Source organism: Apus apus, chromosome 5, assembly GCF_020740795.1.
Source record: "Apus apus isolate bApuApu2 chromosome 5, bApuApu2.pri.cur, whole genome shotgun sequence".
NCBI classification, from domain to species: Eukaryota; Metazoa; Chordata; class Aves; order Apodiformes; family Apodidae; genus Apus; species Apus apus.
In genome coordinates, this window is record NC_067286.1 from 22,744,837 (window position 1) to 22,759,596 (window position 14,760).

At 41.5% G+C, this 14,760-nt stretch overlaps 1 protein-coding gene across 1 annotated transcript in view; it reads left to right on the top strand.

The window, feature by feature from the left end:
• HSD17B12 (hydroxysteroid 17-beta dehydrogenase 12) overlaps positions 1–14,760 on the top strand; it is a 94,658-nt gene that overhangs the window by 46,077 nt on the left and 33,821 nt on the right. The window contains 2 exon segments of the mRNA XM_051621100.1: positions 9,236–9,346; positions 13,936–14,000. Coding sequence (XP_051477060.1) covers positions 9,236–9,346; positions 13,936–14,000 — 176 coding nt within the window.

Sequence of the window (14,760 nt, forward strand, 5' to 3'; positions counted from 1 at the left end):
TTCAAGCATATTGTAAGGCTGACTTTTTTTTCAGAATCCTTAAGTGTTGTAGGATTTGCCAAGCAAGGGAAGTTCGGCTTTGTGTGCCTTATGAAATAGATCAAAGGCTAATCCAGACTGGACTAGAAAAAAAAAAAAATAGAACTTCCTCTTCAGTGGTCATAGACCCCCTTTGCGTGGAGTTACATAGGTTTTCTGGAAAATTTGATCTTTTAATCAAGTTTTCTTGCACAAATGCTGACTGCTAGGATCACTATACAAAATTATTGGTCTAGTTTAGTTCATGCTACAACACTGTTGTAGCACCTTTTATAAGTGTCTGTTGTATTATGTTGTTAAACACTTTCAAGTGGCTGTTCCCTAATTTGCTACATTTAATAATGAGTATGGTTTAAGATACCTCAGGTGCTCTGTATTACCAGTTGGTTCAAGAGCCATGGATTGGCAAGCAGAAAAACTGCAGTTATTGCACTGCTGCTGCTATGTGTGTTCTGAGCAGACTTGAAAGCTTTGCTATAGAAGCTAATTTCTTAGGGACTGCAATATGTATGTAGTGAAAACCAGTCAGGTAGGGAAAACACTTCAAAGAGAGCTTGTCTATAGGGAAATTGTCAAAAGAGAAGTTTAGTATTGGTGGTGTTATTAGCCGGTGACTTCATGGGACAGGTGGTGGAGTTGTGCATGATCCATAGGAGGCAAGAAAAAACAGTTGTAGCTAAGTGTTCCTATTTCCAAGTGTAAACATGTACTTAATTGTAGATTAGTGCATATAAAAGCAACATGGGAGATTTTGAGTTTATCGTCAGATACTGTATAATTCAGAAGTTTGTTTTTTTAAGTAAATTCCCATTTGGTGCTTTAAAGTTGGCAGTTCTTAGTATTTCATGCACCCAGATGATATTAGCTCCTAAGAAACTTTCTGTACTGAAGAAAAGAATACGTTTTCCAGTGTATTCTCACAAATGATCATTTAACTGAAATACATTGTCTTCTAAGCCTTCAGTACTGTTTTAAGAACTAGTCTCCAAAACTGAGTCTGCTACATGTCTTTTTAAAGAAAATACAAGTTTTTGCAATTAAAATCTTTGGATCTAGGGCTCTTTGTTTCAAAATGAGCTCTCAGTTTTCTTACCTGAAGAAAGTTTCCCTTGGATGACGTGAAGAAAGTTGCTGTGGTTTTGCCTTAAATTGTGTCAGCCACTTAGTAAAGGAGCAGGTGTCAGACACTATAGAGAGCTGATGGAAGATTCAAGCTGAATTAATTTTTATTAATTTGTCAATAAATGTAATAGGTGAACCCCACATATAATTCACAGGGCATATAAAAGACACAGAGCAACTGGGAAGAAAGCCTATTTACAATGTGGTGGGTTTGTTTTGGGTTTTTTTGTTGTTGTTGTTTTGATCTTTTGTTTGTTTGATTTTTTTTTTGTTTGGTGTTTTTTGGTGTGGTTTTTTTTGTTTGTTTTAGAAGCATCCTCCTTCTGTGGTTTGAGTGGTTTTTTTCCCTCTCAATTCCTCTGTTTTCTCATCTCCTCTTGCTTTTTCTCAGTGAAATTTTGCCCAGTTCCATTTGAAGAAACTGAGCAGAATTCTTAGAGCAAAACACTTGAAAGATGTCCTGCAAGCTCTAGGATGCAGTCCTAGGACTACTTAACCCTTTAGGAGAATTTAGAGACAGCAACAAGGTAGGACAAGCCACAAGTAAAACATTCTGCAGGCAATTAGTGACATCCTTGCAAAAGGACTTTGTTTACTTATCAGCCATCAGCATAAGGAGTAACAGACCATGTCATATTTGCTTTGAAGGATGAAAACCAGTTGAAGAAAGTTAAACAGTTGGTGTCATGGGTGTCGTAGCAGTAAGTGATCTGTCAAGTTCTAGCAGACTGCTTTTTCACACCTGGGAAGGCTGAGTTAGCCTCTTCCAGACAGAATTGGAAGCTTGCTTGCTGTGAACCTCACTGCCGGAGTGCTGCTCTGCAGTATTTGTTGTGTTGTGTTGATAGTTTGTAAACCCATGAAGTACAGGAAAAGAAGTATATAAAGGTTGTTTAAATGTGAATTAGGTGCTTTGGGTTTTCTTTTCTGAATGTAAACTATGCCAGAAGTAGCCTCTTCCACACCTCAGACACCCTGTGTATTGTGTTTGTAGGTTCAGGTCTAAATCTGGGACCTAGTGGTGTCTTTAGTCTTAATGTTTTACATGCCCTAGCATGTAAATTGGATAAATTGGATCAATGGAGCATATGACTTGGTACTTCAGAAACACAGACTGAAGAACCAGGAATTATCCCTGTATTGAGGGTCGCTGCTGCCTCCACCTGGCAGTAGATGGGTGGGGGAATAGGTTGCCTTTTCTTTTATACAGAGAAGCTTAATACCTGTCTCTGATAACATTCTGTTTGTAACAAGCTTTTGTGGATACCAAAAGCAAGACCCCTTGTGCTTGTTTCTGGGTCATTAATCACCATTTCTTAACACAACAGCTGCAATATATTGCTTATCATTCTCAGTGAAATAAACTGAATGTTACATGAAAAATGAGTATTGAATTGTTTTCACTGAGTGAAAGTCTGTTTTGCAGATCTAGTCTAAGGCAGTTGGTGGAAGCTGAATGGCTGAAGACTTAAAATGAGGCTCTTTTAAGGGGCTTTACAGGGAATGGTCTCTGGCATAAGGAAAGGACTAGATGGTGCAAACAGTGCTGTCTTCCAGCTTCATTCTGTGAATGCATATTTTAGTCTCTTGTCACTTTTTTAGCAGGTTGAGTTCCATTACACCAAGCCCTTTTTATTGTCAAAGCTGTAAAAATCCTTGATAGCCTTTGCTGAGGAAATGGTGTTGATAATTTTAATGTGTCTTCAGAAATATATTTTGGTGAGGGAAGTAATTAATGCTAGTTATTAGATCTTCATAGAGTAGAGAAAGGAAACTCAGCTGATTTGTTACTCACAACGAATGATTTGGAAAAAACCCCACACTAATATGAAAAATAATTTTTAAAATGGTGCAGCAAATGGATACAAGTGTGCTTGCTGTGTAACCCCTTAAGCATGTGCATCACTTCAGTGCTGAACTGGGTACCATCCTACTTTGTGCATTAGATGTGGACTAATTAGCAGTGTATTTTCCCTTACAAGTAACACTTTGGAGAAAACTGAAAGCTGCTTTTAAATGTCTGTGTTTTGCCTACAGTAAACACTTTTCTGTGGATGCTGAATACAAATGAAACTATGAGGGACATAAAAATAAGGCTGAATTAGCCTAGAAGCTTGTTTCACTTTTAAAATTTGTTCAATTCATGTAGAGTGACTGACTGAAGTGTCTTGAAATTGACTTGACAGTAAGGGCACGATGTTTTCGTTATTCTGTACTATCATCTTTTGGTCTCAGTGACTCTTGAATTCATCCTACTAAATAATTCTTCTGGTCATTCTCAAATATACTCTGTTGAAATTAAATCTGAAAAAAAGAAAGGTTTTTAAAATCATTGCTGTTCTAATAATTATAGGGCTGGAGAATTTAGCCTTTTATTTTCAAAAGGTGACAAAACATTCGTGTTCACATGTATATACATATTACATTCTGCACACATTGTCACAGCTGGGCAGTAATAGTGACATTAAGGAAAGCTAAATGTTACAGGAAGTATTGGGAATAGTCCAAATGCCCTTCATAAGATGAGTTAATAAACTAAAAATAGCTTTCTTCATGCTGTGTAAAAGCCAATACCACCAACAAATATCAAAGAAAGCCTTCTGGGGATGTGAAAATAACGTCAGGGCAAGAGCAGAGAAAGGAGTTTGACATGCTGCCTGTCACACAGTACTAACCTTCCCACATGTCAGGTTGCACTTCCCTCTGAAGCAGCTGGGGATTGCGTCATCACAAACTCCTTGTGCAGCTTCAGCCACAGTGGATGTTTTGAGGTAGTGATGAGGAAAACCACCCAGGGAACAACCAGTGCTGTCCTTGGAAGGCAGGAGGATGGTAGCAAGCGCTGTGTTGCCGTGTCTCTTGTTGTCTTGTGCCTGGCCATGTTGTGGGGTACTGGAGTGAGGGGGTGTGGGTGGTGTGCATCAGGGCGCTGCTTGCCATGCTGCCTTGAAATAACCTCAACGTTTGGAAGCATTGCCATGACTTGATAGGGCAGCCACCCTGGCTCTCAGCTTCTGCAGCTGTTTTTACAGGCTGCTTGATTTTGTGGTTTTGTTTAGCTTTATAATTAGGACAAGCTTGATTTAGGAATTTGCATTTAGATACACAAGGTTACTCAGTATATCTGTGTCTCAAAACTTCACTTCCTCAGCATTTTTTTAGCCTGTCAACCAAGTTCACAACAGCAAGATTTCAGTTTAGGGGGCCTGCTGCTCTGAATTATTTGCAAGCTTCCAAAACTATAAATTTGAAGATGCTCACCTCCTAGCTATTTTACAATTCTTTATTAGTCTTTATTTATGATGTAGCTCACTGTAGTTTCTACATTTCTACTTGTGTTTTTTAATACCAGTGTAATCCTTGTTTTCTGGTGTTAGAGGTAGTGTGAATGTTTTTAGTAGCGAAGGTGAGCCCTGGTTTGCCTGATTATTTAGATTAATGTGTTTCTTGCATAGTACAACACTGGATACATTTCCTATAAGTCACAGAATCATAGAATGGTTAAGGTTGGAAGGGACCTTATAGATCACTGCGTTCCAACCTCCCTGCTATGAGCAGAGACACCTCATACTAGACCAGGTTGCACAAAGCCTCATCCAGCCTGGCCTTAAACACCTCCAGGGAGAGGGCATCAACAGCCTCCCTAGGCAACCTATTCCATTATCTTACTACCCTCACAGATTTCTTCCTGATTCTCACCTAAATCTTTAAAAGCTTAAAACCATTACCCCTTGTCCTATCACTACCCTCTCTGGTGAAACTCCCTCCCCAGCTTTCCTGTAGCCCTTTCCTGTAACCCAGAGCCTTCTCTTCTCCAGGCTGAACAGCCCCAGCTCTCTCAGCCTGTCTGCATAGTAGAGGTGCTCCAGCCCTCTGATCATGGCCCTTCTCTGGACCCTCTCCCAACAGCTCCATGTCTTTCCTGTGCTGAGGGCTCCAGACCTGTACACAGTACTCCAGGTGTGGCCTCACCAGAGCAGAGTAGAGGGGCAGAATCACCTCCCTGGCCCTGGTGGCCACACTTATTTTGATGCAGCCCAGGATGTGGTTGCTCTCTGGGCTCAGCACACTCTGGTGGCTCATGTTGAGCTTTTCATCCGGTACCACCCCCAAGTCCTTCTCCTCAGGACTGCTCTCCAGCCATTCCCCCCCCAGCCTGTATTTGTGCCTGGGGTTACACCAACCCAGCTGCAGGACCTTGCACCTGGCCTTGTTGAACTTCATAAGGTTGGTACTGGCCCACCCCTCTAGCCTGTCAAGGTCCTTCTAGATGGCCTCCCTTCCCTCTAGGGTGTCAACTACTCCACACAGCTTGGTATTGTCACCAAACTTGCTGAGGATACACTCCATCCCACTGTCCATTTCTCCAACAAAGATGTTAAACAGCACTGGTCACAGTACTGACCCCTGAGGAACACCACTCATCACTTGCCTCCACTTGTTCACTGAACCATTGACCACAACTCTCTGGGTGTGGCCATCCAGCCAATTGCTTATTCACCAAGTGATCCATCTGTCAAATCTATGTCTTGTCAGTTTGCAGACCAGAATGTCATGTGGGACAGTATCAAATGCCTTGCACAAATCCAGGTAGATTACATCACTTGCTCTGCCACTATCCACCATCTCTGTAGCCTTGTCATAGAAGGCCACCAGATTGGTCAGGCATGACTTGCCCTTAGTGAAGCCATGTTGGCTGTCACAAACCACCTCCTTATTTTCCATGTGCCTTAGCAGATTTTCCAGGAGGATCTGTTCCATGATCTTGCTGGGCACAGAGGTGAGACTGACTGGCCTGTAGGTCTTCCTTTTTCCCCTTTTTAAAAATAGAGGCTATGTTCCCTTTTTTTTTCCAGTCAGCAGGAGCCTCACCAGACCGCCATGACCTCTCAGATATGATGGACAGAGGCTTAGCAACTGCATCCACCAGCTCCCTCAGGACCCAGGGATGGACCCCATCAGGTCCCATAGACTTGTGCACCTTCAAGTTCTCTAAAGGGTCACAAACCTGTTCTTCTCCTACAGTGAGACATCTCTTGGCCTTTGGAATTAATTAAGCTTTTGCTTCACTTAGATGGGTTGTAAATAGCTGTCATATATGAGAAATCAGGTGAGTGGTTTGTGGTCACAACTTATTTCTCAATGATGGTGTGGTTGCAGAAAATCATGTCTGCTTTTAGTAGATTACCAGGATACTGTTGCACGTAGTTGGTCTCTTGCTAAATTACCAGAAGTTTTGGGTAAGGTCACACAGACTGGGATATGTGCAAGTTTAGGCTAAAGCTTATTTGTAGAGTGACTATTGTTATCCCCTGATTTTTTCAGTAAATGAAGTGATGAAAAAACACTGGTTTGTCAGAGTTAAGAAATGAGAAGGAGGCCTGCTGAACTTCCTTTCCCATCCCTGAGACTTTATGGGTAGATGATGACTGACTGCTGCACAATTGTTGATAACATGGTGTTCTAATATTCTGTCTGTCACCTGTTACAAAGCATTTGAAGTACCAATTCCAAAGACAAAACATCAGATGCACTTGTGAATGTACCATCAGGAATACTGGACGTGTTGGCAGATAATACCAGCTTTTTCAGATCCTGTAGTTGCTGACTGCAAAAAACTGACTTGATACCTATTTTTCCCTCCCTGTGGCTCCAAAGCACCTCATGATCCTAAAGCTGAAAGTTCCATTAAGGAGTTTCAGATTTTCTCTTCTTGGATAACAAGAACCCAGTCAGTCACTGCTAGTTATCCTGGGTTTAAGACATGGCCTGGTTGGGTTTTGTTGTCTATTACACTACATCTCAAATGCTTTTTTGCAGATAAAACAAGGATGTACACTACTGTCTTCTAGCCCCATCTGTTCGTTCTTAATCTTTCTTAAGATCAAGGAAGTTCCTTTTTCCATTGTTCATACAGACCAGACCACACTTGTTCTTCTCTGCACCTTGTGCTCTGACTACTAGGACGAGCTGACATAGAAGTGACTTAATGCTATTTGCATCATCATTTGGCATGGAACCATTTTATCAGTTGTCTCTACTAGTCTTTTCTCTGATGTAGTGGATCATCCCACCTATCACAGGTTCTGGGACAGAGCACAGGGTACACAGAAGTTACAGGATACCTGAATACTGGCATGAAATGGTGGAGGGAGGGTTTGGTCAGTGGTTGGCATCTGCAGGGGCAAGACAGTCCTAGATGTTTGCAGTGAGCAACCACAAAAACTGTCTCCTCTGGCCATACTGGTGGGCAGTCTTTTCATATGTTTTTATACACTTTACTATCCACCCTCTGTCCAGAAAGGGTGCTGCTTGCTTAAGTACCTAAAATGTAACGTCTCTTTGCTAATTTTCTAAAGGCTTGAAAGAGTCTTTGAAGAGTGGTGTGAGCATTTACATTTTTTTTTCTATTTATACTATTAGATCTTCAGGTTTTTTTCTTCCCTTGTCATCTCAGTATCCCTTTAGTGATTTCAGAAGGCTTCAAAGGTAGATTGGTAACAATCCTAATGAAGAGTGCTTCTTATAAAAGGGCCAGTACCAATTGAGCAAATGGGTGAGGATGGTGTTTGAGTCCTTTAAACTACTGGCATTTCATAAGGGCATGTGAGTGACAGTGAGGACAGCTGCAGATCCCACAAAACAGTTAAAAATGGCATGTGTGTAGAAACGTGTGCGACTTGGTCTTTGCCCGCCAGTCCACTTGCACGTATTAGATGTGCCTCTAATGCTGCCTTTAATTCTGTGTCCTGTAAGAACTCGAATGTGTGTGCTAAATATCAGAAAAGCTGTGTTCAAAAATAGACCATTTCTGCCCCCCCAGTGTTGAACTTGATTTTCTTCTGACGCGATCACAAGACTGCTGCTGCAGTAGGGGCTTAATGCTATTTACGTCGTCATTTGACATAGCAACATCTCTCAGGGGATTTTTAAACAATGCAGCTGTTCAGCAGAGATGAAGAGGTTGAGGGTGGGGAGAGGGAAAAGGAGGAGAAATAATTTCATCTGCCATTAGGGCTGTTGCGGGGGGAGCGGAGGCAGCCAGCAAACCAGTGAGTTCAGTAGATTCATGATTCTGCATGAATGGACAGCAGGATCATGGGAGTTGTGGCTTTCCTTGAATGGGAAGGAGCATTATGGGAATCTGGGTGCTTCCAGTCTTTTTTGTGAATGATTCTTTTCCTTCAGCATGGCACTGCTTTTATGAATGGCTCTGGGGGCAAAGTGTTGCAGAGTCCTTCTCAAGCTGTATGCAGGTTCCTTAAGGAACGCCAGGGTGGGAGTCAGGTGCAGCAAAACACAGAGATGCTGCGATGCTAATTTACTGCTCTGCTCTTTTCAAGTCCAAGAGAACATTATACTGGTTTTAATTCAATGTAATTAATTTCACTCAATGGAAGCATAATTGGGTTTTATGTGAAGTATTTTTAATACTTGATTTCACATATATCTGTATGTAGTTGGGTATGTATATTTTTCCTGTTCTGTTAAGGATGGAGATGACAGCATATCAGAACAGTTCTGGAGTGATTAGAGGTGAAGTTCCTCTCTTCTTGTTCACCCAGATGTTCCTTTTTTGATTTATGTTCAAAATACTGAACATTCAAAAATTGTATGGCACCAGAAGTGAGAATGGAAACAAGAGGGCAATAAATAATTGTTTTGCTTGCTCTGAAGCAACTAATTTAGCATTTTGGCTTAAGCTAGAAAAAGCATTCTTGTCAAGTTGTACTTTAACACTGTTATGTATGTGAGTGTTCTGATTTCTGCAATATTTTTTTTTTATTCTGTGCAAACCTGTATAATTTGTTTTCTTGCCATCATCATTCCTTATGAATAAAATATGCTGAATCATTTGAGAACGTAGTTCTCACCAGACGTAGCTCAACGTCAAACTTTTTGTGCAGGTTATGTTAAAATTCAAGGATTCCTGTTCTAGGTTGGAAATGTCGATGTGTAGTATTAGCTATTTAAAACAGCATTTTGTAAAACCATAATAACTGATACATTCTTAATATCTGAATGGTAATTCAACTATTTAAAACTTAAAAATGTTAAAACATTTCTTTTCTAGAGGAAAAGTACAAGGTGGAAACAAAAGTCATTGTCGCAGACTTTGGAGAGAGAGAAGATATTTACAGTAGAATCAAAGCGGGATTGGAAGGCCTGGAGATTGGTGTTTTAGGTTTGTATCTGATCTTTCTAAATCTTTCATAGTGGTACTTTGTCTTGACATGCCTACTTTTTCCCATATTGAAAGTTTATTGAAATCAATTCACAAAAGCTAGTATTTGTCTGACTGTGTCACTGCATTTTCAGTATGCTTTTTAGCTTCCTGCTGATACACGTCATGAGATGCGGCTTGCATGTGTGCCTGTGTTCTAGGAATTTTAATGCTTATTGAATGTTATTGATATGTTACTCTGTGACTGTTAAAGGTTCTTTAGCCTAAGACTCCACGCATAGTGACTTGACCTAATGCCATCTTAGAACTGAAGCATATTCCAGATACTGAGATTCAATTTAGCAGTAGAGCCCTGTGGGAGAACCATTAACTTTTAATTATAGAGCTGTTGAAATTGAATCATTACAATGTAGCACCAAGTAACTTGCTCCTGCTTCAAAAGTTTGTGTCTTTTGGTTAGGTTGGTGCAGTTCTTGTTCTGGTAGCAATGCAAAATGCCTGAGTACAGTTGGTGATATTGTGGGAGTGTAGATGATGTGGTAAGTCCTTGATAAAACAAAAACAAAAATCCATCCAGTTACTTTGTTGAATGTACAATGGAGGTGATTTCGAGGTGTTTGTCACAAGAAGATTTTAAGTGTAACAGCAGGTTACCTGAGTCTTTTCTGAAACGTGGTGTAAACACAGTTTCTTACCAGTTTTCTGGTTCTTTCCTTAGAAGTGCATATCCTGTATTTCTAGGGTTGCTCAATATGGGAATGAGAACCTGTGATGGTTGAACATATGGCATGAAGTTTTGTAAGTCGCATGGCTCAGACATCTACTGGTATATGTCATCTGATAATGTGCTTCTTACTACAAAATTCATTTTACTAACCTGAAGTGCAGTAATTGGAGCTAAAACAGTTTGGGGTTTTTTTTAAACGTATTTCGAAACAAATTCAATTACCCACATGATGATTTACTACAAGAAATTCTAATAGATAAGTCTTGTTGCAAGATACAGGTAAATAATGCCCAAGAAAGTAGTGTATATAAAAACTCAATTAAAAAAAAAAAACCCAACACATTAAAGGGTAAAGCCCAGAATGTTCTTTTAATATTCCCTACAAACTTTAGTACATGCAACTGAAAACATCCAGTATTTTATTCCTATAAAAATTCGAATCTGTTGAAGTAATAGCAGTTGTGAACAATGTGTTTGTGTAAGGAGTAGTTGTGACAAAGTCGTGGATGCCTTGTTTCTTGTTTCTGAAGGAGATAAGTTTCAAAGAAACTTTGAAGACTAAAATCAATGTCTATTCTAGTATGTCCTGTCAAAATCAGCTCAGGAAACGTAAGACTTGTAAGCTGCCTCTCGGGTAGTAAGAGCTGCAGAATAACGTATCACTTAAATGTCTCAAAACACCAGCAAACCTTTTACCATGTGTAAAATGTCCACAGAGGAAGGGTTTTTATTATTTTTTAGGCTGTGATAAGGTTATGGTGATGCACAAAATCATGACAATCTGACACTAGTCTTGCTCAAAGTGGTCAGCAAAGCAGTGAATCTATCTCAAATGTTGTGTATGCTCATTACAGGAAAACAAGCACGTTCCTCAAACAGAGCCTGATTCTTGCTTTTTGCGTGAGCACCTTGACTAAACACACGGTAAAAATAGCAACTAAATGCTCTAGAGCTGTGTATTCTCTAGCTGAGTTCCTCTGCTTTTTTCCTTGCAGCCATTGCCAGTGCAGTTTTCCAGAAATCTCTTCTAACTAATCACTAGTGGGTTTAGCAGATCTCATGCTTGGGCTCATCAGATTACACGATACATAGTTTTTTCACTTCTTCAGATATAGTTGTATTAATAGAAACTGCTTGCAGGTGTATGATGGCTACTCCAGAAAGACTGTATTTTAATTTTTTTATGGCAATTAATTTCATGCTTTAATGCCTTATATTTTAAATTCTGTAGCTTTTATTGCAATCCAGAATGTAGCTTTTGCTGATATGCATTTTTCATGGTTTTGTAAGGGCAAGCATGGATTTAAATGAGGACAGTCATGAGGGATGAATTCTGAGGCTCCAGTATTTTTGCTTCTTTGAGGTCTCGTCTGGAGCAGTGGGTATGAGAGGTGTTGGCAGCACAGCACAGTTTCAAGTGATCAGTGCTGATTATTTTTAGCCTTGTCTTAGAGACATGGGACTCTCCATATATTTTAGATTGAGCTTCTGATGATATAGTTGCACAGGGTCTAACTAAAGTACTCAAAGACAGAAATCTCTGTAAACTTTGTATTTGGAAGCTTCTTCTCACCCACATATGAAGGCTAAAAGAGTTTGCATAATGTTTTGCTGTGTGTTCAAAACAGCGTCTGTCAGTGAGTTGGAACATGTGCTAGCTGCAGCAATATGCTAAACAAGCAGAGGTGGGAAATCTCCCTGGTGCTGTTCTTCCATCGCTGTGTTTCTCCAAAGCAGTTTGAGCTGGACTGTCTCTGTAGCATGAATCATATAAATATTCTAAATTTGGAGAGAATAACCAAGGTTAGTCCCCAAACCCAGCCATAGTTCATAGCCAAAATCCTTTCCAGAGAGATGGACTGAAAAGTAGCTTATTTTAGGGTGAAAAGAAGGAAAAAATCTGGGTCACGCTGGCAATAGCAAGATTTGGCCTTTTTTCCATTTAAAACTTTCCCCTCTTTCTAAATATAGCAAATGTCTGCTGGGAATTTTCCAACTCCCTGTTCCTCTCAATTCCTGTATTTTTAAAGGTTATCTAAGTTGAAAATTTGAATAGCACAACATGACTAATGAGCTAAGGGTTTCTGTAAATACGCAAAGATCAGGACTAAAAGAGCTGTCATCCGAGAGGATCTCTGCATGGACTTTGTGCGCTTTGCCAGAATCTCTCCTGCATGTTTCTTGTGTTTCCTGCATCCCTATTGATACTTAAACATCTTTCAGGTTGGATGTTAAAATACAGCTTTTGGCACACGTGTGGGTGCTACTGTATTTTTAGTTTAAAAAAAGGTACCCGTACCTTTTGAGAGCGTTTCTTACCCCTGTGTGGACTCCTGCCCTGGAGGGGCACCGTGCCATTGAGCCTACCCAGCACTTCGGGATTCTCTGGGGTGTAAGACACTGTATCAATGTGAGACGTTGCCGCAGCAACCAAATGTCACACGATTCAGTTGCGTAAGATGAACACCAGATACTTAGGAAACGGAGATCCCATTTGCTTACTTTTTTTTTTTTTGGTCTCCCTATCAATGTGCTTGATTATGTTTGAGACAGTTGAGGCATTACTTTCTGATGATGTTACAAGTTCTCCCCTGCTTGTGTTGGGATTCCAGAATAGTACTGGTTTCATGTCTGAGAATAAAACGCTGGCTGCCTGAAGTGCTGAAGCAAATAGGTTTAAGTAAAACTTCCTCTCAATGAATTCCAAACGCTGCCAACAGGGTTGTGCCGATGTGGGGGTGACAGGGGGAACTTGCTGAGGTGGATCTCCATGTAACCACTCCCTGAGAACCCAGCGAAAGCAGAAGCTCTGTTTTAAAGCGGAAATCCTTTGCGAAGGCAGATGATCTCTCTCGGAAACACCGGCTGCTGGGTGCCGGGGCTCGCCCTGCCAGCGCTGCCTCCCCCCGCCCCGAGCCGGGTAGCGCTGCGGCGGCGCCGCGCCCGGGCTCCTGCTGCCCCCTGCTGCCCGCCCGCCGCGCCCTCACCGCCCCTCACCGCGCCGCCCCGCGCCCCTCACCGCCCCTCACCGCGCCGCCCCGCGCCCCTCACCGCGCCCCTCACCGCGCCGCCCCGCGCCCCTCACCGCCCCTCACCGCCCCTCACCGCGCCCCTCACCGCCCCTCACCGCGCCCCTCACCGCGCCGCCCCGCGCCCCTCACCGCCCCTCACCGCCCCTCACCGCCCCTCACCGCGCCCCTCACCGCGCCCCTCGCCGCCCCGCTCCGCTCCCGGAACCGCGACCCTGCAGCTTTCCTGGGCGGGAATCCGGGCCGAGGAGGGCCGTGGTGCGTGTCCCGAAGCGGTCACTGACCCGCGGCCCTCGGGGCACCTGGGGAAGGGGGCACTGGCTGAAGAAGCACTGGGGAAACTTGCCAGAAGATATATATTTTTTTCTACCTCATTTCACTTCATGTTTATTTACTTATATACAAAAAAAAAGAGACACGTTTTCACTTCAAGGTCTTGCCAGGCACTGAGAGCTTTTCTTTGGCTGGGCACTCGGTTTCTGCAGGGTTGCAGAACTCTGTGGCAGCAGTGTCACTTGTACATTTGCATGGTGTGCAACGACGTTTCTAGAAGAGGAAAAACCTTCTGCCCCTGCACTTTGAACAGCGGTGGAAAATGGGTGTGATGTGCTAAATAGGCCAGCTTTAAAACAACGGGAGAAATAACCTTTACACATTTAGAATGGCTCACGGATTCACTGTCACATTCCACTTGCATCTGCAAGGAAACTTGGCTAAAGGGGTTAGAATGTTTTAAACGCAACATTTTAAAAATATTGCTTGAAAATTGTCATTAACCAGAGCATGCAAAGTCATCCATGCAATCTAATTAGAACTTCGTGCTTTCATTTCAGTGAACAATGTGGGAATATCATATGCTTATCCTGAATATTTTCTTGATGTTCCAGAACTGGATAAAGTAAGTACTTTTGTTGTACCTTCTAGGACTCTCAGTTTTAGCACTACATGTTGAATGGATGTGGCAAAAGTATTTAGGTGTGGCTAAGGTACGCACATAACAAAAGCTAAGATTTTTACATAAGCAACATGACACAACTCAGATTGTAGTAGTCTTGGGTGTTTTTGTTTTGTTGGAGTTTTTTGGTTTTGGTTGGGGTTTTTGTTTGTGGTTTTTTTTTACTTTTTTTCTCCTGTTTCTTCGTTTTCTATTTCAGACAGATGCTATGCGGTCAACAGCTGAATTCTGCTCCTTCTGTGGTCTCATCTGGCTGTTGTTCATGAGCTGCTTTAGCTTATGGGGGAATTAAGTGACTGAGGGGACAGGGAGCAAGCAACTTCATGAATGAAAGCTGCATATTCCATAGCACTATTCTGAAACAAGTATGACTGTTTTAGACAGTTCATAAGGTGGTGACAATCTTGGTTGCCTTGGTTACATTGAAAACTCTGATTCTGGACAACTGTACTGGTGCAAGATTTTGTTTCCAAAACGTCTGTAGCTTACTGAATCCACTGCTGTTGTGCTTTCTGCTTAAGTATTGATGAATGTTTCTGGTTTTTGATTCACTTTCAAATAAGCTTCAAAATATTTAGCCAAAAATTCTCTTTGTTTTTAACTTAATGAATAAGCTTTAAGTCACTAAAACACTCTTATGAAATGATGAAGAGCAAAATACAGGCATTAATTTATGAACATGGCTAAAATATCATAATTTATT